This window comes from Miniopterus natalensis, chromosome 7 (assembly GCF_054644295.1).
Source record: "Miniopterus natalensis isolate mMinNat1 chromosome 7, mMinNat1.hap1, whole genome shotgun sequence".
In the NCBI taxonomy this organism is placed as follows: Eukaryota; Metazoa; Chordata; class Mammalia; order Chiroptera; family Miniopteridae; genus Miniopterus; species Miniopterus natalensis.
Window position 1 is genome coordinate 79,020,896 of NC_142087.1, and position 21,780 is coordinate 79,042,675.

At 50.7% G+C, this 21,780-nt stretch overlaps 1 protein-coding gene across 1 annotated transcript; it reads left to right on the forward strand.

Annotated features, from left to right (window-relative positions):
* Positions 1 to 13,578: 13,578 nt before the first annotated feature.
* MIMS2 (mitochondrial inner membrane scaffold 2) lies at positions 13,579 to 21,432 on the forward strand. Its single transcript, XM_087819182.1, has 3 exons — positions 13,579 to 13,755; positions 18,935 to 19,101; positions 19,312 to 21,432. Exons 1-3 carry the CDS (start codon positions 13,579 to 13,581, stop codon positions 19,526 to 19,528), a joined length of 561 nt encoding a protein of 186 aa, XP_087675308.1. The 3' UTR covers positions 19,529 to 21,432.
* The last annotated feature ends 348 nt before the right edge of the window (positions 21,433 to 21,780 follow it).

Sequence of the window (21,780 nt, forward strand, 5' to 3'; positions counted from 1 at the left end):
AAAGTGGTAGGGCGCTTCAGGACAGGGCTGAGTGTCTTGGGAGGGGTATAAATGTGTTCTCTGAGCTGTTCTAGCAAATTATCAAACCCAAGTGGGGGGCACGGGAACCCCAATTTATAGGCAGCTGGTCAGAAACCCAGGTGACAACCTGGGACTTATAATCGGCATCTGAAGTGGGGTCAGTCTTGTGGGACTGAGCCCTTAACCTGTGGGCTCTGAGCCTAACCCCAGGTAGATAGTGTCAGAACTGAATGGCACTGTGGGACGCCCACCTGGTATTGGAGAGTTGGTCGATGTGGGAGACTAAAACAAACCTGTACGCCTGGTCACAGGAGTGCTCTGTGTGGGTAGCAGAGGAGAAACACGAGAGTTTTCCCCTTGCACCACCCCAGGACTACTGAAGCGGAAACTCTGGGCAGGGGCCCAGCCGTCTGTGTTCTGACAAGCCCAGCAGGCGATTCTGCTGCAAGTTCAAGTTTGAGACCACGGCCCGCTTCCCTGGGGAAGTTCCTGAAATGTCTAACCCCCTTCCGTCTAATCTGGTTTCCACACCTTCCCCTTGGCAGAATCATTCCATCTGGGCCCACAGCCCCAATTTCCAACCAACAAACCCATGTTCACCTGCCCAGCCCTAAATAATATGCTTATATGCTTATTCCTGAATTTAGACAACATGTATTGCCTCCCCACCAATAGGAGTTAGCTCATAAGGTCCCCTCTCTGTCTCAGGTTTTGATACTTACGGCTCTACTCTTTAGTCCCTCTGTGACTCTTTACAACTTTGGATGATACGCTCAGTCCTCTATTTCTTGTTCCGTTGGCCTCCCACAGGATCTCCTGAGCCCCGGCCTTTGTAAGTTGTTCATTAGCTCCCACACCCTTCCCTCCAGTCCTCCCTCCCATTCACTTCACAGCGTCTGTCCAAAACCCCTTGGCTTTTATGTTTCTAAATAGTTTTTATTTACAATTCCTTCTGAACTGTGAACTTACAAGATAAGCCTTTCATGCTTGGCCTGAATTAATTCTAAATGTTAAAAAAAAAATGAAGAGCACTTATAGTTAAGAGAGTCTGTGTGTAAAGAGCATGGCACAGCTTTTAGCCCATAGTCAGCCCTCTGTCAATAGTAGTTACTATTATTATTTTTGTGACAAGGTGAATATTGTTCATGTGGCAGCCAGTCTCCAAACTGGTCCCCAATGATCCTCACCTCCTGCTATTCACATTCTTGCGCAATCCCCTCCCACCTTGAATAGGCTTGACCTCTTTGACCAACAAGCTATTGCAAAAGTGCCTGATTTCCAAATCTAGGTTACAAAGAGCATCACAACTTCTCCTTTCTCTCCTGGGATCACCTGGCCTGGGAGAGCCAGGTGCCACGCTGTGAGGACCTCAGCTGCTCTGCAGGGAAGAAGTGCCCACAGTCAACACCAGCGGGCCTGCCATGCAGTGAACCACTTTGAAATGGATCATCCGGCCACAATCAAACCTTCCGATGACGGCAGCCTGGGCCCACAGGTTGATGCAACCTCATGAAGAGTCTTGAGACAGAAACACCCAGTTACGTTGGTTCTGAATTCCTGACCCACAGAAACTGAGTGATAGTAAATGTGTAGTGTTGTTTTGAGCCTCTGAGTGTTGGGTGATCTGTAAGGCAGCAATGGGCAACTGTCACAGTTCACACAGTGTCACCTTCCTGCTGAAGGGCCCTGTTTCATAGCACCTGGCGAATTCCAAGTGGAAGTATTTTGAGTCAGACAAAAAGATGGGTCTCGTTCAGCCAGAGCTGGTCCTTTTAGCCTGTGCTAAGACATGGTTTGAAATATATAAAAAATTCTTTCCTGATCCTACTGGCAAAAATTGAAGCCAACTGTCTGTGCCTTCTAGGCTACAGGTCAGCACCTCACTGTGGCTTTTCAGCTTAGACATTTCACAAAGGGAGTCTTTCCAGAGCTCACCGTTGCCCCACACACCTGCTCCCTCTCACCTCTAGCAAACTGCACAAAATGACCTAAGTAGCTCGTTAAAATTATAGAACCCCATGCTCCCCCCCCCCCCCCCCCCGCCAGGGATTCTGAATCAGAGGCTTTAGCCTGGACCCAGAAATCTGCTTTTTAAAGAAACCATCCCCGAGAGATAACAAGCATCGGTGCAGATGTGAGAAAGGGAGCCCTGCTACGCCGCTGGTAGGCATGCAGGTGCGCACGGCCGCTATGGGCAATGGCATGCTGGGTCTTCAAATAGTTAAAAATTGAACTACCATGTGATCCAGCAATCCCACGCCTGGGTGGATATCCAAAGGAATTGAAACCAGTTATCTCAAAGGGATACCTGCACTCACACGCTCACTGCAGCATTATCCACACTGGCCAAGGCATGGAAACAACTGCGTGTCTGTAAACAGGTGAACAACAAAGACGCGAGGTACTCATGCAGCGGGATGTTCGCTACTCAGCCATGAGAAAGAAGGAAATCCTGCTGTTTGCAATGACATGGATAGGCCTTGAGGGCATTATGCCAACACAGATCAATCAGACAAAGACAGATAATCACTGTGTGACATCACTTATATTTGGAAGCTAAAAACAGTGAACTGGCACAAACAGAGTAGAATGGTGGCTACCAGGGGCTGGGCTGGGGAACTGGGGGGATGATGCTAAGGGATGCAAACTTACAGCCAGTAGCTAAATAAGCTCTGGAGAGCGAATGCACAGCACAGTGATCATAGTCCACTACACTGTCACAAACTTCAAAGCTGCTAAGAGACAATCGTAAGAAATAACTATGTGACATGATACAGGTGTTAGCTAATGATGCTGTATAATCATATTGCAATCTACAAATGCAACAAACCAACACCTGGACACCCCAAACTTATAAAACGTTACATGTCAATGAGCTTTCAATTTTTAAAAAAGGAGTTGCCCCCTGCCCCCACCCAGGTAATCCTGATGTAGGAAGACCCCGTCCACACTAAGAAAAGATGTTCTAAACACTGGGTGTCTCCTCTCCCCCGATCCATTAGCTGGAGCGATCGCAGCTTGGGAAATGGAAATGACATTGAAACACTTGCGGGCACGGACGCGCCAGGCCTCCTCGCATCCGAAGGCAGAGGACAGTGGCTGAGCTCCCCTGTGCAAAATACGTACGGCCACATCCTTACAAGATCCACCAGGGAACAACTCGGGGGAAAATTCCCCTGAAAGAACCCGTGGCCACTCCTACCTCCCTGAGGCTTTCTATTTTCTTTCCCAGTTTTGCAAATCTGAGGGAATTACATCCGTTTCATTATGTCAAATGTTCAGAACCAAGATTGTTTTTAATGGCTCTTTAAAACCTCACAGATGATGCAGACAAAACAACTTGGAAACCTTGAAAATCTGAAGTGCGAAAGAAGAGCCTAGCTCCACCTCGCTGCCGCTTAGCTCTTCTCAGGGACACTGGTTCAAGACACTCATTTCCCCGCCCTCGTCAACAGCCATCGATGTATTCGCCTCTGAGGTTATTAAAACAAGTTGACGGGCGGACGCCAGCTCCCTGCTGGTGCCCAGGCTCGCTGCACCGAGTGACAGGTCGGGACTCTGTACATTATCGAATCTTAACGATTCTATTTTTACACAGGACCAGAGAGACTCTTGAACAAAGGAACCCACAGATACAAAAGTTGAAACTCCATAGCCCAAGAGGAAAGCCCACGCGGACGAGCGGCTTTGGCCGGCAGCCGCGGTAAATCCTCCCCTACACCAGCCTTCAATCAGCACCTACGACCCCCCTGACGTTTGCACGAGCCCTGCTGCTGCAAGAGTGAACCAAGATTTGTTTACTCCACAGGCTTGATGGCATCGTGTGAGAACTGGTGATCCCTGGAACTCAGAAAGATTTGGTTCAACCAGTAGAGGTTTGGGTTGGTATTTTTTGTTTGGTTGGTTGGTTGATTGGTGTTTTTGTTTTTTTAAATATGTCTTTATTGATTTCAGAGAAAGGAAGGGAGAGGGAGAGAGAGAGAGAAACATCAGTGATGAGAGAGTCATGGATCGGCCGCCTCCTGCACACCCCCTACTGGGGATGGAGCCCCCAACGCGGGCATGGGCCCTGACCAGGAATCGAACCACGATATCCTGGATCCTAGGTCGATGCTCAACCACTGAGCCATGCCGGCAGGTCTGGTGTTCTGTTTTTTTAATTCATTGACAACATTTAAAAATCAAGAGATTTTACATTCTTTAAATGCCAGCTTGAATGGTCAGCATTTTCTGTATAACAACCATTTGTTGTCTTGTGATGCTGGGGTTCAACAATCTGGGCCGGGCTCAGCCCGATGGCTCGGCTGATTGGGGCTGGCTTGGCTGATCTCAGCTGGGCTTGATCATGTGTCTATGGTCAGCTGCTGGACTAGGTGGGGGCTGGCTGATCTAGGATGGACTCAGCTGGGATCCCTCACTCAGTTCCCCTTGGTCTCCTCCCCCAGCAGGCTAGTAGTAAGAGCAAGAGCAGAATCCACAAGGCCCCTAGAGGACCGGGCTCATCACTTCCACTGCATTCTGTTGCCAAAGCAAGTCACAGGCCAGCCCAGGCTCAAGGGGTGGGAAACAGGTTCCACCTCTGAATGGGAGGGAAAGAACTTGTAGCCACTGTTGCCATTTTGCAAACGGCTTATCTTAAGAAATCAGTAGATGTGACCACGTTGGGCACATGATGTGCTAGAGCTTAGAGGCAGCTGCCCCCTTACGTGGATATGGCACTGCCCTTCTGCACCAGCCTTGCCCTTACTGATCATTTCCAAAACCATCTTGCCCTGTGGGCATAGGGTTTGCCTTTCCTGATCCCAGAATGACTTACACTCCATACATCCCAAAGACCCATCCCCAGCCATGAACACACCCACTGTGCAGTGTCCGGGACTCACTTTCACTTCTCAGGAAACATTGCCTTTCTCTTCACCATTTCCTTCCCCCCAATAAATATCCCATTTTCTGCTCAGAGAATCAATGGGGAGTGTGTGCGAAGAGAGGGAAGGAGGGTGATTATTCAGCAGATGGAAGACAGAAAAAGGGAAGCCTTGGAGCCAGACCCACCTGGGTTCTCCTCCTGGCTCTACCACTCCTTCCACTTAAGTCTCTCTGTGCATCAGTTTCTCATCTGTAAAACGGTACCTGCTGTGTTTGCATACTTCTCCTTGGAAGATATTATGTTAGCTGAACCATACGTTTTGCATAAATGTGGACCCATTTTGGTGTAACAAAAAAAATAGGCAAAAATAAAAAAAACAAAAGCAACAAGAACCCCCGAGAAGCTCTCAGTGAGGGGTTGAGGTTATTTCGCTGTTTAAGCTTCACAAAAGGCAATTTGTGACTCAAATGCAGAAGTGATTTGCTGAAAGGTGCAGAAACTCCATTGCCCAGGAGACTGTCTTAGGTCCTTGCATTTGCAAATTGTAACAAGCTCACCCCAAATCTCTGAATCACAGGCTTTGCCTCCTCTCTCCCTGGTGGAAGCCTTGGGAGGGCCTGCAGTGCCACCTTCTGGGCGACAACGCCTAGGACAGGGTTATCAGAGTGTAGGGCAGACTGTTGAGGATAAATAGGGGACTGTCCCTCACCCACAATGACCTGCACACATCACCAGCTATAGCCAGTGGAGCACCGGTCCCCTAAAGCGGCTGCAAGGCCAAGATCTCCAGCCCTTGCCATGTTCGGGACTCAGATCGCCTTCATGCGTGAAGCCCTCAGCCACAGAGAGTGCAGGAGATGCTGACGGCACTGGCTTCAATGAGCTGGCATCTACCCTCCCACGTGCTGGGGGCCCAGGAGCCCCAGGCCACCCTCCTGTAACCTCCCTAATGCCCTCATCTGCAAAATGGAAATGATGAAAATGCCAGCCCCGGGGGTTGTTGTTAGTTCCGTGGGAAGCACTAGGGGCCTGGCAGCAAACCCTGCAATGAGTAGCAGCTATTGAGGTTGAGCCTGAATCGCCTCTGAATGACATCATATGGTAACAAGAACAATCAGTGGGGCCGCCCTGCCGACCCCGAGCTCGACAGCAGGTGGGTTTACTACCCGCTGGGCTCTGTTCTAAGAGCCGCACTGCATGGAGCCTCAAGCACGCCCATGAAGTCAGTAACACCATTAACCCCACTTCACAGATATGGAAATAAACTCAGAGATCAAGGAACGGCCACGGTCAGCTAGCAAGCAGACAGCAGGACTAAAGGGAAGTGCCGCGGCCTGCATCTACACGTAACATAAAGCGTTCTTTCTGAGATCTGGGAGGTCAGATCTCGCCCCACCTCCCACGCTTCTTCTTCATAATCTATGAAAAAGGGAAAACTAAGCAAATCAAATGGCTTTCTTTTCTCCCAGCGCCCCCCCCCCCCCCAATGCTTTTGCTGCCTGCCTAGTTCCTCACCCGCACGGTGACCCTGGGTATTTGTCTCCACCTTAGGGAAGGAAACTATAGAAGCCGCATTAGGCTAATGAGTTCAGATCACTTGCTCGTCACTCCCAGAAGCCCGTGTGCGGAGGGGCCAGGCTGGAACCGGTGCTCTAGGCCACAAGACGGGAGTGAGGGCGCAGGGGGCCGAGACTGAGGCTAATGAAGAGCACTTGCAATTGCTGGGAGACAAAGGAGTAATTGGGGTGTGTGTGTGTGTGTACACACACACACACACACACACTCTCCCTGGTCATCCAAGAACCATCATAAACTATCCCTGTGTGGTGACAGGAGAAGACATGACTTGGGGTGGTGAACACACAGTACAATTTACAGGTGATGTTATAGAATTGTACACCGAAACCTATATAATTTTATTAACCAAGGTCACCCAATAAAGTTAATAAAAATAAAAAGTGTTCCTGTCTGTGGAAGCCTGAGAACCCGCAGGTGAGTGCAGAGACTAGTGAGGACATGGCTTCAGAGATAACTGGAGCCGAGTTTCCACGATATGTCCCCCGGACCCTGGAATATCACCTTTCCAAAGGCAGACTGGACCTACCCCGCAAGTCCCCCTTCCCCAGGTTCCCTCTTCAGGGCCGCTGTCACCCCTGTTGTCCCCAACCCCGGGAGCTTCCCGGCGAGATCTGAATCTGGCCCCCCACACGTGGAGGGCAGGAGAGACCATGAAAGACACAGACACCTCCAGGTTGGTTAGTGGAGTTTAAACAAGCCAGGAATTTACACATGAGGCCAGTCTTGGGCAGACCGCAGACCTCCACTCCAGGACGACAAAAGGAAAAGTGTGCACAGAGGCCTTGCAGGCTCAGTCAGGGCTTGGTCCACATGGTCTCAGCATGTACCGCAGTGTCCTCACTCACATGTGGATGGGCCGTGCAACTTTAAGAGAAACGGCCTATAACGAAGCCGACTGAAGCCAATTTCACCTGTAGGCTTGTAATGGCCACGATCAAGGCCAGGGAGGTCTACACTAGATCCAGACAGTCCGAAGGAATAGCAGGGGGAACAAACCACACCCCCGAATGTCCCAGGCCAGTCCTATAGGACCCAGGACAATGGTGGCTCTCAGCCAAGGATGGGTCAGACATTAGCTAACACGGCACCTGTTAAGACTGTGCGACATCATGTTTACATAACTGGGGCCTTGGCCGGGAGAAGGTGGCAAGAAAGCCTAAGCGTTTTCACTCTCCCCATAAGGCTCATTGATATAAACAGGACTCGGGTTCCCGGGCATCTCATCAGCCTTATAAGGAAAGGCCGCTGCAGAAATGACGCTACTGGTGGACCCGGTGGAGCTTCTCGAGACTGTCCTCGAAAATGTTTCCGACCGTGGGAACTGTGGGCAGAACATTCATCCCAGGGACACGGGAGCAGGTGGAGCCTCCGGGTGCAGTCATGTGCTCTCCGTGGCCTCCAGGCCGTCGCCAGCCCAGCAGGCTTGCTTCTCCTGTGTCCCACTGTCCTCCCACGTGACCCGGTGTCACCACCAGAGCCCTAGGCACGCCCTCTCACCAGAGCCCTGCAAACTCTCCCAGGGGGCCTGGCCCCCCGTCCTGCCTCCTCCAGCCTGTTCTCCCAGCAGCAAGCAGAGGACCTGTTCCACGTGGCCGCTGCATTGTGTCGCTCCCCTGATTAACACCCAACAACGTTCACCTACTGCAGCTAAAAGAAAATCAACAGATCTGGCTGCTGGCAACTTTTTCCAAGCTCGGCTCACGCCCCTCACTCCTTGCTCCCTGGCCAGCAGGCCTCCTCTGACTCCCCCACCCCGCCTGCCATGCTCTCGCCTTCCTTCAAAATGCTCCCTTGCTCCTCTGCCTGCAGCCTCTTACCCCTGAAGGCCCCGTGTCTGCTCCTCTGCCTCCTCGAGGAGGCCTTTCTGCTCACCCAAACAGCGGCCTCACTTGGCTGGCTGTTCACTGCCCATCAGGGACCCTGTCCGAGCTGCCCACCTAACCCAGTGCCTGGCAGATCACTGACTACCGGAGGGAGGGAGGGAGGGAGGGAGGGAGGGAGGGAGGGAGGGAGGGAGGGAGGGAGGGAGGGAGGGAGGGATGAAAAGAGGGAGGAAGGGAAGGGGCGAGGAGAGACACAGCCCTTATGGGAGTACAATCAGTAATTGTGAATATCATCATAATAACAGCTGTAGGCCAATGACCAATACAGGCCCTTTCTGAGCCAGATGCTATTCTAAGCACCTTAATGTGTTAATACATTTAATCCCCCAATAATCCTGTCATGCACCTGGTATTACTCTCTCCGTGTCTGTATACGCGGACACTGAGACATGGGTTAAGTAACCTATCTGGTGTCATTCAGGAAGCAGGCGACACAGCTCGAGCTTGAACCTGGGCGTCAGTCCAAAGCTTATGCTCCCAGCCTCCTCTGAGAAGACCCTAAATGTCCATCAGATAGGGAGAGAGGGAGACAACTTCTGGCATAGTCACCACAAGAATACAGTGCAGCCATTTAAAGAAAGATTGGGCTGTTCTGCCAACATGGACAGATGTCCTTGATGATATAGTGGGTGATAAAAGCAAATGGAGAACACATTACAATCCCATTTTGTGGTTAAAAAAAAAAAAGTCAAATATAGCAACAATCAGATGTGATCGTTCATACACAGAAATATGCCTGGAAGCTACAAGCAAAGCGCTGACACAGGCCACTGCTGGCAGGGCTTCCCCGGGTCTCTTGCTCTGGACACTGGGCACTGGGCCCACAGAACTCTTCCCGGTCACCTCTGAGACTGCCCTCTCTAAAGCCACACTGCCAGTTACTCTCCAGTCCGACTTCACTTCCACGTGACACTCACCGCTACCCCGCATCGCAGGGTTTACAGTACTTATTTGTTTAATGCCTGTCTTTGTAAAGGTAAAGACAGGTTGAAAAAGAAAAAAATGAATTTTCCCTGGTGCAAAAAGGGAAAAGACTCCCCCTTTCCTTTTCTTACTGCATTTCCTTTAGAAAACTTGTAAACCTTTTTAAAGGTGAAATAATCCTCTTGTTAGTTTTTATGACAAAGAACTGTGTTTCTTAAGAGTCTGAGAGTCACCTCTTTGAAATGTAAACATGAAGAAACATTATACCCCTATCCCTTGTCTAGGAAAAGCCTTCACTAGGGGACTAGCTCCCTGTTATAATCACATGCCTGCTGTAGAGATATGAGACGCTTATTACTCCTTTGGATAAAGACAATTACAAAACACCGATGGCCTCCCCAATTACCAGTGGATTAAGGATGAACTACGTGTGACAAATGGTGCCTTGAAGTCTTCTGACTTGAGAACTAGTTATTGTTTATCTTGAGAACATGAGTGTAGCAGGCTGCCATCTGCTCAGGTGTAGTAAAGGGTGAGATTTCATTGTCTTTGCAGTCTCTTCAGTGGGTTGCCTGTGATATGCATTGCATTCTGCTTAATGTTTACTCAATAAAACTGTTTTCTTTCTCTTCTCCTTTTCTGGAAAGGTTTTATAGGTTGGCAGGAGATTTTGTTTATATTTCCCCAAAATCTCTTGCCAGTAGCACATAAGCTCCATGGGGACTTTGTTTTCCTAGTCACCGCTGTGGGCCTGACACTGAGTAGGTGCTCCAAATGTGTTTATTGAATGAATAAATGACCTTACTGGTTGTGTCCTTTGAATTTTATTTTTTGCAATGAGCAAGTATTACTTATTATAGTTTAAAAAACCAATTGAGCTAAAAACTCCACAATTGCCAACAGAACAGGCAGGCACTGGTTTGCTTTATGGATATTGATTTTATTTCCTGTGAATACCCATGTTTCTCAGACATGAATGGGCTGCCTTTAAATCATTATTAGTAACTACATGAGACAGTATCAGTAGCAACCATTTCAGACATCGTACAAAAAAAATTTCAGACATCATAGTCCCGGCTAATCCAGATCCTTCCGAAGTACTGATAAGCAATCTGTTTCTGTCTCAAAGGCAGTCGAGGAGAGATTCTCAGAATGCCCTATCAGCACCTCCATCCTCCAACAAGATCCCGCTTTTCTCAGTGGACGCAGTAAAGCCCACACCACTCACCCTCTTCTCAGAATGAATGAATGAAGTTGTGTTCACTGTGACTAGCTTTCTGGGGGCTACTGTATTTACCAAGCCAATGACAATTACCCTAGATTCATGATTTCTCTTAATCTTCGACCCCATGAGGTGGGTACTATTATTATTCCCATTTTACAGATAAGAAAACTGAGGTTCAGAGATGTTCAACGACTTTCCCAGTCACATGGTTAGTGCACAGTAAAGTGGGGACACAGCCCCAGGCAATCTGACCCCAAAACCCCAGCTCTTGGCCCCAAGCCATAAAATGCCATTAGTCCCAAAGCACTGAGCCAATCTTCCACCTTATTTATGGAAACAAGAAGAAAAAAAAACAATCAGGCAGGAACCTGGGCCAAAAGAAATCAGAATTCCTCTTTATAACTCACATTTTCTGAGCTCCCACCATATGAGAGGCGCTAGGTTAAACACTCTAAAGATATCATCCAATTTAAGCCTCACACCGAAGTCGGGTGTTTACTATTACTGTCCCCATTTCAGAGATGAGGACTGAGTGTGAAGTGCAGAGAGGCGAAGTGACTGCCAAGGTGCCACAATTAGAACGTGGCCAACTCAGAATCAAATCCAGGTCTGTCTGTCTCCATGGCCCATGTTCTCAGCCATGATTCTTTCCCAAAGCAATGGAGAAAGCAGAGCTAATGATCCAAAATCAGTCCAAGTTCAAACAGGACAAAGCTCCCACAGGGTGGGTCAGGAGGGGAAAGGGGTCACTCTGAAGTGAGTGGCAGCAACCACTGGTGACATTCTCTGCACCGGCCTAAAGGGGGGGGGGTCCCATGTCCTGGGAATGGAGGATCTCGAGGGTCCTTTGGTTGGTTTGTTGTCTCCAAGACCAGGGCCCTGACCTGTATTTCTTCTGTCTCCCTACGTGCCCCCCACAGCACCAAGCATGACACTGATGCTGGCTGAATAGACGCCATGCAAATTAGCTAATGCACGCGTTTCCTTTCACAAGAGACTAGAGCTCGGGCCTTCGTGGTTTCCAATGCAGCAGCGGTCCGCAGCGGTGTGCATTATGCACACAAGGCCAATTTTGCGGAGATGCGGGGAGGTGGGGAATGAAGCCTTTGGGGCACTGCCCCTGCACCTCGTGAACGTGAGATTGCTTTCCTTCTTTCAGGGAGCCACAGAGGCACGTGCTATTACTCCTATATTACAGAAAAAGAGAGCTGAGGCTCAGGGAGGTTACACAGCTCATTGTCGTGAGTGCCAGAACTCAACTCGGACCTGATGGCCTCCAAAGACGCTGCCTGGCAGAGCAAGAAGAATCAGCAGGCGCTGCGTGATGGAAGCAAACTATACCTGCAGTGGGTACCCAGTAAGCACATGTTGAATGAGCCAGTAAATGAATGGGTGAGACAGTTTCAAGGAAAGGGTTACCAACAGGATCTGTTGCTGCAAGATGCCACCAATGATGCGAACTGGAAAAAAGTCTGTTGGATTTGGCAATTAAGTTCAAGTTATAATAGCAAAATAGGGGGGGGGAGTCACCTACATATCCAGCTCGGGCTGCCATAACACAATGTCATAGACTGTGTGGCTTAAACAACAGAAATGTATTTTTCTCACAGTTCTGGAGGCTGGAATTTGGGGTCAGGGTGCCAGCGTAGCATTGTCCCATACACCAGAAGGTGGTGGTTCGACTCCCAGTCAGGCACATACCGAGGCTGCAGGTTCAATCCCCAGTCGGGAGTGTGTGGGAGGCAACAGATCCATGTTTGGTGTTTTGCTCTCTCTCTCTCCCTTCCTCTCTCTGACATCAATTTAAAACATAATAAATAAATCAATGAATAAATAAATAAGGTTTCACAAGTATGGTTTTAACAGGAAAGACATTAGTGACGTAAGAAGTGAAAAACTCATGTTATAACACGTCTATACAGCATGACCCCATTTTTATCAATACCAGGGACATGGGGTACATTGGCAAGATCTCAGTCCTGGCAGAAAGGCTAAAATTCCCCAGGCTCCTTCGCAGCTAGGTTTCTGGAGATGAATTCGTCTCTGCCCATTGGTTGCTCTTGCACAGTATTTTGAAGGCAGAAGTGGGGCAGAGGCACCTTCCCTCGGTTTGGGCCGTGTGAGGCTGGTAATCATGTCTGAAGAGACGTGGCGGTTTCCTGCAGCCGAATCCAGGCGTCCAGGAGTCCAGGCGTCCGGCCGCCAGTCCACAGCTGTGGGCACGCAGTGTGGCAGGGGCAGTGCCCTGTTTTGTGGGAGCTGGGAGGTACTTGCAGGGGCAGCCGTTTCCTGAGCCCCAGATCCCGCTGTGCCCGGGTATTCTGGGGCTCATTCGCTCCACTGGGGACCCCTGTGCCCACCCTCCCAGCTGTGGCTGGGGGAAGCTCCTCCGGCGGCCAGGGGGCTTCCCTGCGGGCTCGGCCTAATGTCCACGCCCCCGGCTTCTCCAAGCACCAGCTGCCTGCGCTACATTCTTTCCTGCTTAAAAGAGCAAAGATCTAGAAACATTTCGGATCCTCTGGTTTCAACCAAAACAGTGCCCCGCAGGGCCGGGTGGGGTGGCTGCGGCGCTGCCTGCTGCGCGCCGGCTCCTCTTCTGCGGAGCCGGGACCGAAGCCAGGCGTCTGCTGACGGTTACCGAGCGCGGCGGCAGCCCGTCTCCCCAAGACCAGCACATTTCTCGCTCCCCGCGTGATCGTGACACTTCCCGGCAAGTCCCTGGCTCTTGGAGCTGGACTGGCCTCCGACGCGGGTAACCCGCCCAGCGCGGCCGAGTCCCGGCTGCGCCGAGGCCAAGGCACCTCCCCAAAGGCGCGCGGCTCCGGCCCCGCCCACCCCGCGCCGGCTCCGGGCTCCGGGCTCCGGGCTCCGGGCTCCGGGCTCCGGGCTCCGGGCTCCGGGCTCCGGGCTCCGGGCTCCGGGCTCCGGGCTCCGGGCTCCGGGCTCCGGGGGCGGGGCCGAGGGCGCACGTGGTTCCGGCCCCGCCCCCGCCGCTCGGGGCTCCGGCTCCGGCGGGGCCCCGCCCAGCGGCGCCCGCTTCCCGTGGAGTTGGGCGCGCGAGCGGGCGCGGGGTGCGCGCCATGGCCCGCCTGCTGGTGCTGCTGGGCCCCGCGGGCAGAGGCGGCGCCCGCGTCGGGCCTCGCGCCCTCGGCCTCCCGAGCGCCGCCCCCCCGTGCGCCCCGCCGCCCCTGTTCCTGCCGCTGCTCCGGCCGCGGCCAGACGCCCGGCTGCTGTGCGCCGCCCGCGGGGACCGCCAGGTAAGCCCGCCACCCCCGTCCCCGACCCCGCCGCCGCGATCCCGCGTCCCCGGCGCGCCGATCCCCGGCCCCTTCCCCCAAAGGAGAGCTTTGCACGCGCAGCGGCCCGAGACCGAGCCCCTCCAGGGACCCCAGACCCCAAATGTCTACACGCCGGGAAGCGATCCTCCCAGCTGGCAGCCGGAGAAACAGACCCTGGGAAGTGTAGCGATCGGCCCAAGGTCAGTCTCCAGCCCGGGGCGCCCCGGGCTCCCGAGGCGCAGGCGGCCGGCGAGGACGGGGTAGAGGGCCCTGCGCTGGGCATTAACGCCCTGGAGGACTTGGCCGCCAGAGTTACTCCCTTTCGAAGTCGCGGTAGAGCCTCCTCACTGGGCCAAGGAGAAGGCTCCCGTGGGTGCTGCTTGTCTAACAGCTCCCAACACTTGCTGCTGCTCCCTTTTTATCTACAAAATAGCAGACTTCAGGCAAGATTCAAGCAAGAAATAGTGTTATTTCGTTTTGGTTGCCTTTTCTGTATAGTAAGTGAAAACTGTTTTCCATTCAGAATGGTAATATTGGCTTAACTTTTATATATATATAATTACAGTTGTTTTTTCTTTAAGTGTGTCTCCTCAAAGATAAACAGTCTAATGGAGAAATGGGACTAACAGGTTGGGTTGGGACACACAGAACCCAGCCTCCTGCCCCACCAGTGCCTCAAGCTTTGCACCCCTCAGCCCCTTTGCCTGGGTACCATCACGCCCCAGCACTCACCAGTGGTGCCACCTCACCCCAAGGCTGAAGACCTCTGAGCCTGTGGGCTGATCTTTCAGAGGGCTAAAAATAGCACACCCCAACAAGAGCTTAAGGGACAATTCTATCAGCCCATGCAGGCCTGAGCACAATGCTCATTTAGCCAGCGCTTCCTGAACAAATGTTCCGTGGGGATTTGGCCGGTGTCCTTACCTTGCCTCCCTTCTAGCTAGAGAAACTTCCTTCCCTGCCTTCTGCTACCCCATCAGACAGGCAGTAGATCTTGTCTCTGAATCCTGAGCCCAGTTTGGGGATCCTCAGGGGTCTGGCACCCTCCACACCCAGCTGCCTCCAGGTGATTCTTCATGGCTCAGCCCTTCCTCCAGGAAGCCTTCCCTGACCCCCGGTGATGCCTTGGGTGCCTCCATTGGCCCCTCTCAGCCCCAGGAGTGTGGATCTTTTCTGCATTCGTCATCTGGAATGCTCTCCTGACTTGCTTGTCTGTCCTGGCAGCCACATCAGCCCATCCCCAGTCTAGGCCCTGAGACTGGTGTTGTGTGTGTGTGTGTGTACAGTGGTGATGAGTGTGGTCTCAGACTCCCTGTATTCCTGTCTCTACTCACTAGCTCTGTGGCCTTGATCAAATTTTCTCTCACTTCTTTGTCTCAGTTGCTTCATCTGTAAAATGGGATATCAATTCACATTTCATACAGCGTGAGTGGAAAACAAGGTAATGTACCTGGCATCTGGTACATTCTACCTGTCTGCCTCTCGTCCTTGGTGTCCTCCATAGCACTTGTCACATCTAGCAGCCCTGACAGTTTCCTTTTCTGTTTATTGTCTCTCCCCTCCCACTAGACCATAGGTTCCCTGAGGGTGAGGTTTTGTCTGGTGTGTTCATTGCTGTATCTCCCACACTCAGAGCAGTGCCTCGCACAGAGCAGACTCTCATGAGTAAGTGAGGAACCTAGCATAGTTGTTAAGAGCAAAGAAAGCCTTAGAACCAGACTCGGGTTTGGGTCCCAGCTTTCACAGGTAATGCCTGTGTGAGCCTCGAAGTTACTCAACCTCTCTGAGCACCCAGGATCCTCTTCTGTTAAATGGGGATGACAGTAGTGCCTATCTCACACGGTTGTTGTGAGGATATGAATTAATATTTTCAAGTTACTCAGAACTGGTACAAAGTAAAGACAATATAGTGCTTATTAGGAATATTATTTATCAAATGAGTGAAAACAGGTGTCACCCCAAACAATGTAAGCAACTTGTGAGCAAGATCTTGGGTTCATTCTTCAAACCTTCCTGCTCCTTCTAATACAGCCTTTTATACTTTTACGAATATTGGAGGAGGCATCACACACACACAAATAAACATATGAAAGCACTTTGTCTAAGTACAGACTCTGGGGATGTATAACGCTGTATGCATCCTGGCCAGTGCCTAAATGAGGTAATATTTCAGGAAGAAATGAGTGTCTGAAAAGTTTCCATTTCTTGCAAGTCACCTCTTCATAAAATCCTTTATTTTAGCGTTTTTAGTCTCCTCCAGGGTTAGGAAGAAAAATGCATGGCTCACAATGTTAAAGATGTTTCCTTCTGCCCAGATAAAAGGCAGAAAATTGTCCAGGTCAGATTCTGGCTCAGGGAAGTTCAAGACTAGCTGTAATGCCAGCAAACAGGAAACTGTCCCTGTGTCTGGATCTTGTCCCCCCCCCACTGCCTTGCAGCAGATGCTGGCTATTCTGTAGCTGGAAGCCTGGCTCCTTGTCATGTCTCTGTGTTGGCCTTTTGCCACAATAGAGGTTGTAAAGAACAGGGCCCTCCACAGAGACGGCTACGCTCTGTCCTGGTGAGCGGACAGGCGGGCATCGTGAGGCTTGGTTGGGCCAAGTGTCAAGGGTGGGGAATGGAGGGGCTCCCGGCTGTCACCAGCCTCAGTCAGAAGGTCGTTTGGCACTTGCAGCTGCAGGTTGTGGGTGATCCGTCCTATCAGGCTCAGCGTCTGGCAGTTCTCCCATCTGCAGCGCGGTTATCAGAGAAGCAGCTGGTCGGCTGGTGGGCAACAGACACCGTCAGAGGCTTCAAGGACAGGGGAGTGCCATTTGCTGGCCAACCGAAAGCAGACTGGTTGCAGCTTTCCGTCTCCCCTCCAAGCCTGCAGGTCCCAGAAATGTCTTCTTTTAGGACTGTGCCACTCTCAGGACATGATGGGGAGTCTCAGGAGTCTGCTGATGAGCTTAGAGGCAGTATGGCCGGGTGGTGACCAGCGCGGTAACCGGTCCAGGCGCTGCCAGCCAGCTCATCGCCTCCCCTGCACCTTAGTGTCCTGTCAAAGGGAGCCACAGGGTGGCCACAGGACAGGATTTGAGGATCATTATGAAGTGCTACGCCCAGTGCCGGGCTCCACCAGGGTCCCAAGGACGCTGGTGGTTTTCCTAAAACTTTTCCAAAAATGCTCCGCTCTACTGCCTGTAGAATTCAGTCTCTGGGACTCCATCGCCCCATACTGGATTTCACCAGCCCTGCCCCTTTTCAGTGTTCGTTTTAAGTCCGAAAAAACACGCACAAGTCACAGCTAAGGGCAGTGATGAAATATTGTCCATCCCCACCCCCACCCCATGACCTTAACACTCAATTTCCAGGGACTCAAATAGCCTTTAATGAAACTGAAATTGCAGTCCAAGGCCGAAGCTTCTGGGTGTTATGGGATTTTTTTGTTGTCTTTTTTCAGTTCCAACTACAGTTTGGGAACAAAGGAGATGCTCTTTCAATTAGGAGTAAAGACAAGACTCTTTTAATTCATAAATCTGAGTTTTGTGCAGGCTTTTGGGAGACGGGGGGCAAACAAGTAGCTGTTGTGTGTGATTAAAACTCAAGGAAGATTCTGGACAGACCAGCAGCGCCTGGCCCACCTGGGGCCTCCCACAGAGGTCAGAGCCCTCCTCTCCTGGAGCGGCTGGGGCAGGGCTCAGGGGCCCCTGCGGCCCTGGTGGGCACACCTGCTTGAGTTTGGGGGCCTCTGCTGTGTTCACTGCTGCCCCTGCCTCCTGGGGACCTGGGCTGTCACGCTCGTCCCTCTTGCCTTTGAAGTGTGGCTCTAAAAATACGAGGAAGGTGCCTGGGCTTCTGCGAAGGCCATAGCTAGAACGACCCAGATACTGTCTGCCGGGAAGAGCTCTGAGGTCTGTCCTCAGAGTTCAAGAAATCTTCCAACAAAAAAGGCACATTCCATATTGGGAAGGAGTTTTGGTCTTTGTTGTTTAATCCAACCCTGTTGGTTTGTTGGTTTTTTTGTTTCTCCCCAACATTCCAGACCCCTTAGTCCTCATAAATATTAGCAGATGCCACATGCACTGAACTGTGTCTGTACAAATCCCAGCCAGTGTACCTATGGCCTGGGAATTGGCCCTTCCTTCATCTGTGTGGATCCCAGGGATAAACCTTGATTCTGGAATCAAACATATGTCCTTCTGCTCCATTGTATGTGGCACTCACGGTGCCTGTTTTGGAGCAGCCAGCATGGCTGTCGTATGCTCAGGCTGTGGACTCCAGCGACCTGAGTTCCAGCCTGTGACTTTGGACAGGGTCTTCGGCCTGTCTGAGCCTGTGTTGCTCCTCTGGAAAGAAGGCAAGAGCAATAGTATCCACCCCCAGGTTGTTGGGAGGATGAAAGTAGATAGCGGATGGACAGAGGCACGTTTGAGCTGCCTGGCCCAGAGAAAGTGCTCCATTTAGTGTCATCATTGTCCCCAAGTGAATGACCCTGAGGCGTTTTCCTTTTACTATCATATCCACAAACCTGGTGGCTTAAAACAACACACATTTATTACTCTGCAGTTCTCGAGGTCAGCACCCTAAACTGGGTCCCACGGGGTCAAAGTCAGGGTGTAGCCTGGGCTGGTTGCTCCTGGTGGCTCTGGGGAGTCACTTCCCATCTCTCGAGCTTCCAGAGGCACCAGGAGTCCTTGGCTCTGGCTCCAGGCCCTGGCCTGTCATCAGAACCAGCCGCGGAGAACCTTACAGTCCCTGGCTCCGCTGCTGTCCTCACATCGGCTCCTCAGACCCTCCCGCCTCCCTCTCTTCACTTGTAAGGACTCTTGTGATTACACGGGTCCCACCCAGAAAATCCAGGATGACCTGCCCACCTCAAGATCCTTAACTTAATCACATCTGCAAAATCCTTTTGCCATGCAAGGTGACAGTCACAGGTTCTGGGGACTAGGACTTGGACATCTTTGGGGCCCTCATTTTACCCACTATACCTAGTACCCAGCCTTTCATCGTACTTAGTGGCTAAGCGGGCATCCAGCAGCCTCAGCTCTCTAAGTAAGAAGAGGGCAGCTGAGTTCCCGGTGGGTAGGAAAGAGCACACTGCGTGTGAAAGCTGGTGCTGACCGACATCCCTGCTCCTGACCTGAGGGTCTCCCCTCCTTTGGTCTGTGCACAGGACCCTGGCAGGACCGCCGCAGCCACAGGCGGCGACACGGAGGAGAAAAAGCTGAGCAAGTCACAGCAGCTGAAGAAAGTTTTTCAAGAATACGGAGCCGTGGGCGTGTCAGTGCACATCGGAATCTCGCTGGTCTCCCTGGGCATGTTTTACACGGTTGTTTCCAGGTAAGATCGTTGACAGCAGCAAGCGTCTGTCTTAACTGTCATGGGAGGTTTTATGGGAATAAGAACTTACTGTCCTAAGGCTTTTTATTCACCTAGCTACTGCCGTCGCGTTTTTAAAAATAAAGTAAATCTCAGAGCCAAGTCGATGCCTTAATGCATCGCCTTACTGTAATAATTGTTTCATTTTGTTTCTGCCTCTTTCCCCTCCAGTGGTGTGGACATGTCTGCCATCCTGCTTAAGCTTGGATTTAAAGAGTCACTGGTACAGTCAAAAGTGGCCGCGGGCACTAGCACCTTCGTGGTGGCCTACACCATCCACAAGCTGTTTGCACCCGTCAGAATCAGCATTACTTTGGTTTCTGTGCCCTTGATTGTCAGATATTTTCGGAAAGTGGGATTTTTTAAACCTCCAGCTGCCAAGTCCTGATGAACGTCAGCTGTGGGCTTGGAAACCCACTGCTTTTAAATCACAGTTTGGGTTGGTTTTAGGGTGGTGGGGATTTGTTTTTGTTTTGGGGGGTGTCAGGGGCTACTTTTTATGTTCTCATGTTTGTTTTACTTTTGCCAGCAAAATTCAGGTGTCTGAATCATTGTAATTGTTTTGCTTTATAAATTTTGTTAGTGCTGTTCATCATAGGGCTTGTATACATTATCTGAAATGCCATCGTAAACTGTTAGCTTACGAAATGTTTCTCTGGAAGATTGTTGGTGAGGGTTTTCCTGCAAAAACCCCAGGGGTTCATCTTTGTTCAAGTTCTTAAAGAGCAACGATTCATTAGGCTAATTTTAAAATTCCCTTTCCTCCAATATTTGTTGTCGGGCTGCCTCGGTTTAATATGCAGTATTCTGCAGAACAGCTGCCAGTACTGCAGCTAATGAAGCAGAACTGAAGGCTTAACAATATGTAATCAGGACCTAAATGAGCACCGACACCTTCACCTTCATTACACTTGCTCGGGGGAGAAGAAAAGCAAGTATTTCTGGTGTTTCCTTTGTCCCCAGACCCCTTCAAATCCGGACATGCGGGGGCCTACCTCAGGTGGTTTTTCTCAAATTTCGTGAAAGTAGGTCAGGGTCATTTGTCTCTGCTTAGGCAAAGTGTGGAAGCTTGTCCGGTAGTCATGGCGTCCCTTTGGCTGCTGACACCCGTGTCCTCAGGACTGTGGATGCCGCATGTACGGAAAGCGGAGGCAGCCTTTGCCTAACGCTCTGTATCTCAAACTCCAGACATTCCAGACCGTCAGTGTTTACGTTGTGTTGCTACTTATATTTTCAACTGAGTTAAAATTATGGACAGTAAAAAAAAGAGTTTGAATCATCCTCTGAGTGGCACTTGCTATAAATGGAAGACAACTGTGAAATAACAGGAGCCAGGGAGGGAGGGAATTGTCCCCGTTGCCTGTCCCGGAGGAGCCCCTTCCTGTGAGACTCAGCCCTGGCTCCGCACTCGGGACCCCAACTTAACCAGTTCTGCCCTGCAGCCCTGGTCAAGGGAGTTAGTTGTGTTTATCTTTCTGGTTCTCAATTTTTTTTCCTGTTTAATTACATTTGGGACAATCAGAAGACTAAAGGAACTATAATCTGATGGTCCTGATTGTATGCTCTGGCTGTTGACAGTTCCCTAGTTGGCTTTTGTAACCCATGTCAATCACTAAAGTTTTACAAAAATCATTATAGAACAGATTCTCCACTTGTAAGATCTCTAGTGGATCTTTTCCTTTTTTCTTTTCTTTTTTTCCTTTCAAAGCAATTAACTCAAGTACCAAAAGGTTTTACCAATTTAAAGTTGGAACTGCCTGTCTGGGATCTAAGCTCCAGGACATCCACACAGCCAAGCGAGGTGCCCGATTCCAGTGCGAGCTCATTCCTCATGTGGACCAGACCAGCATTTCCATCTCGTCTCCTCTTCATTTAAACCAGTGGCTTCGGGCTCCTAACCCCCTTCTATACCAGTCTCCCTAACAAACAGACCCCTAGTAATGCTGGGCTCCTAACCCCCTTCTATACCAGTCTCCCTAACAAACAGACCCCTAGTAATGCCTATGCAAGGGCTTAAATCTTAAACTTTGACTCTGTTTGGAGTGATGGGAGTGGACTGAAAGGGCAGGCAATAAAATGAATTATCGCATCAAACAGCCATAGCGTCTCTTCTAAGCCTGTACTCCACTCCTTTCTTTTGGCCAGTGGTCAAACAGCAGCAGAACTGGAGAGTCAGGAAATCAAAGGATCATTAATTATATCAGTTCACCAGCAAGATGTACAAACTGCTTATGTTTACACTGTTTTTATGCAACTAGGAATAAAACGGATGGTCTATTTTAAAAATGTAAAGCCCTCGTTCGCCTCATTTTTTTTTCCTGACAAAATGAACAGCTTAAGTTCCGTGAGAAACATTTTTGTCAGGTTTACGAAACTGATTGCTCTCCTGTAAGCCATCCTCGACGCCGATCTGCAGCAGTACCGTGCGCCGCTACGAGCAGTTTCCTCTGCTGTGTGGGATCGTTTGGGGGGACGACAGAAGTTCAGCTACTGTCACAGGTGAAGTTAGTCATTAACTACAGCTGGGGTGGAGGGTGCATGAAATATTACTTTGGAAAGATGAAAGTGGGGTCAGCTCAAGGCTAACTGGACACTGGTTTTACTCTGTTTTGAAGTTGCCGTGACTACATCAGCGCTGAC

What these genes read in the sequence shown, in the direction of transcription:
- MIMS2 (XM_087819182.1), top strand. Translation starts at nt 13,579, where the DNA reads ATGGCCCGCCTGCTGGTGCTGCTGGGCCCCGCGGGCAGAGGCGGCGCC. An exon ending in CCGCCCGCGGGGACCGCCAG is followed by an intron (nt 13,756 to 18,934) that starts GTAAGCCCGCCA and finishes GTCTGTGCACAG; the next exon opens with GACCCTGGCAGGACCGCCGC. An exon ending in TTTTACACGGTTGTTTCCAG is followed by an intron (nt 19,102 to 19,311) that starts GTAAGATCGTTG and finishes TTTCCCCTCCAG; the next exon opens with TGGTGTGGACATGTCTGCCA.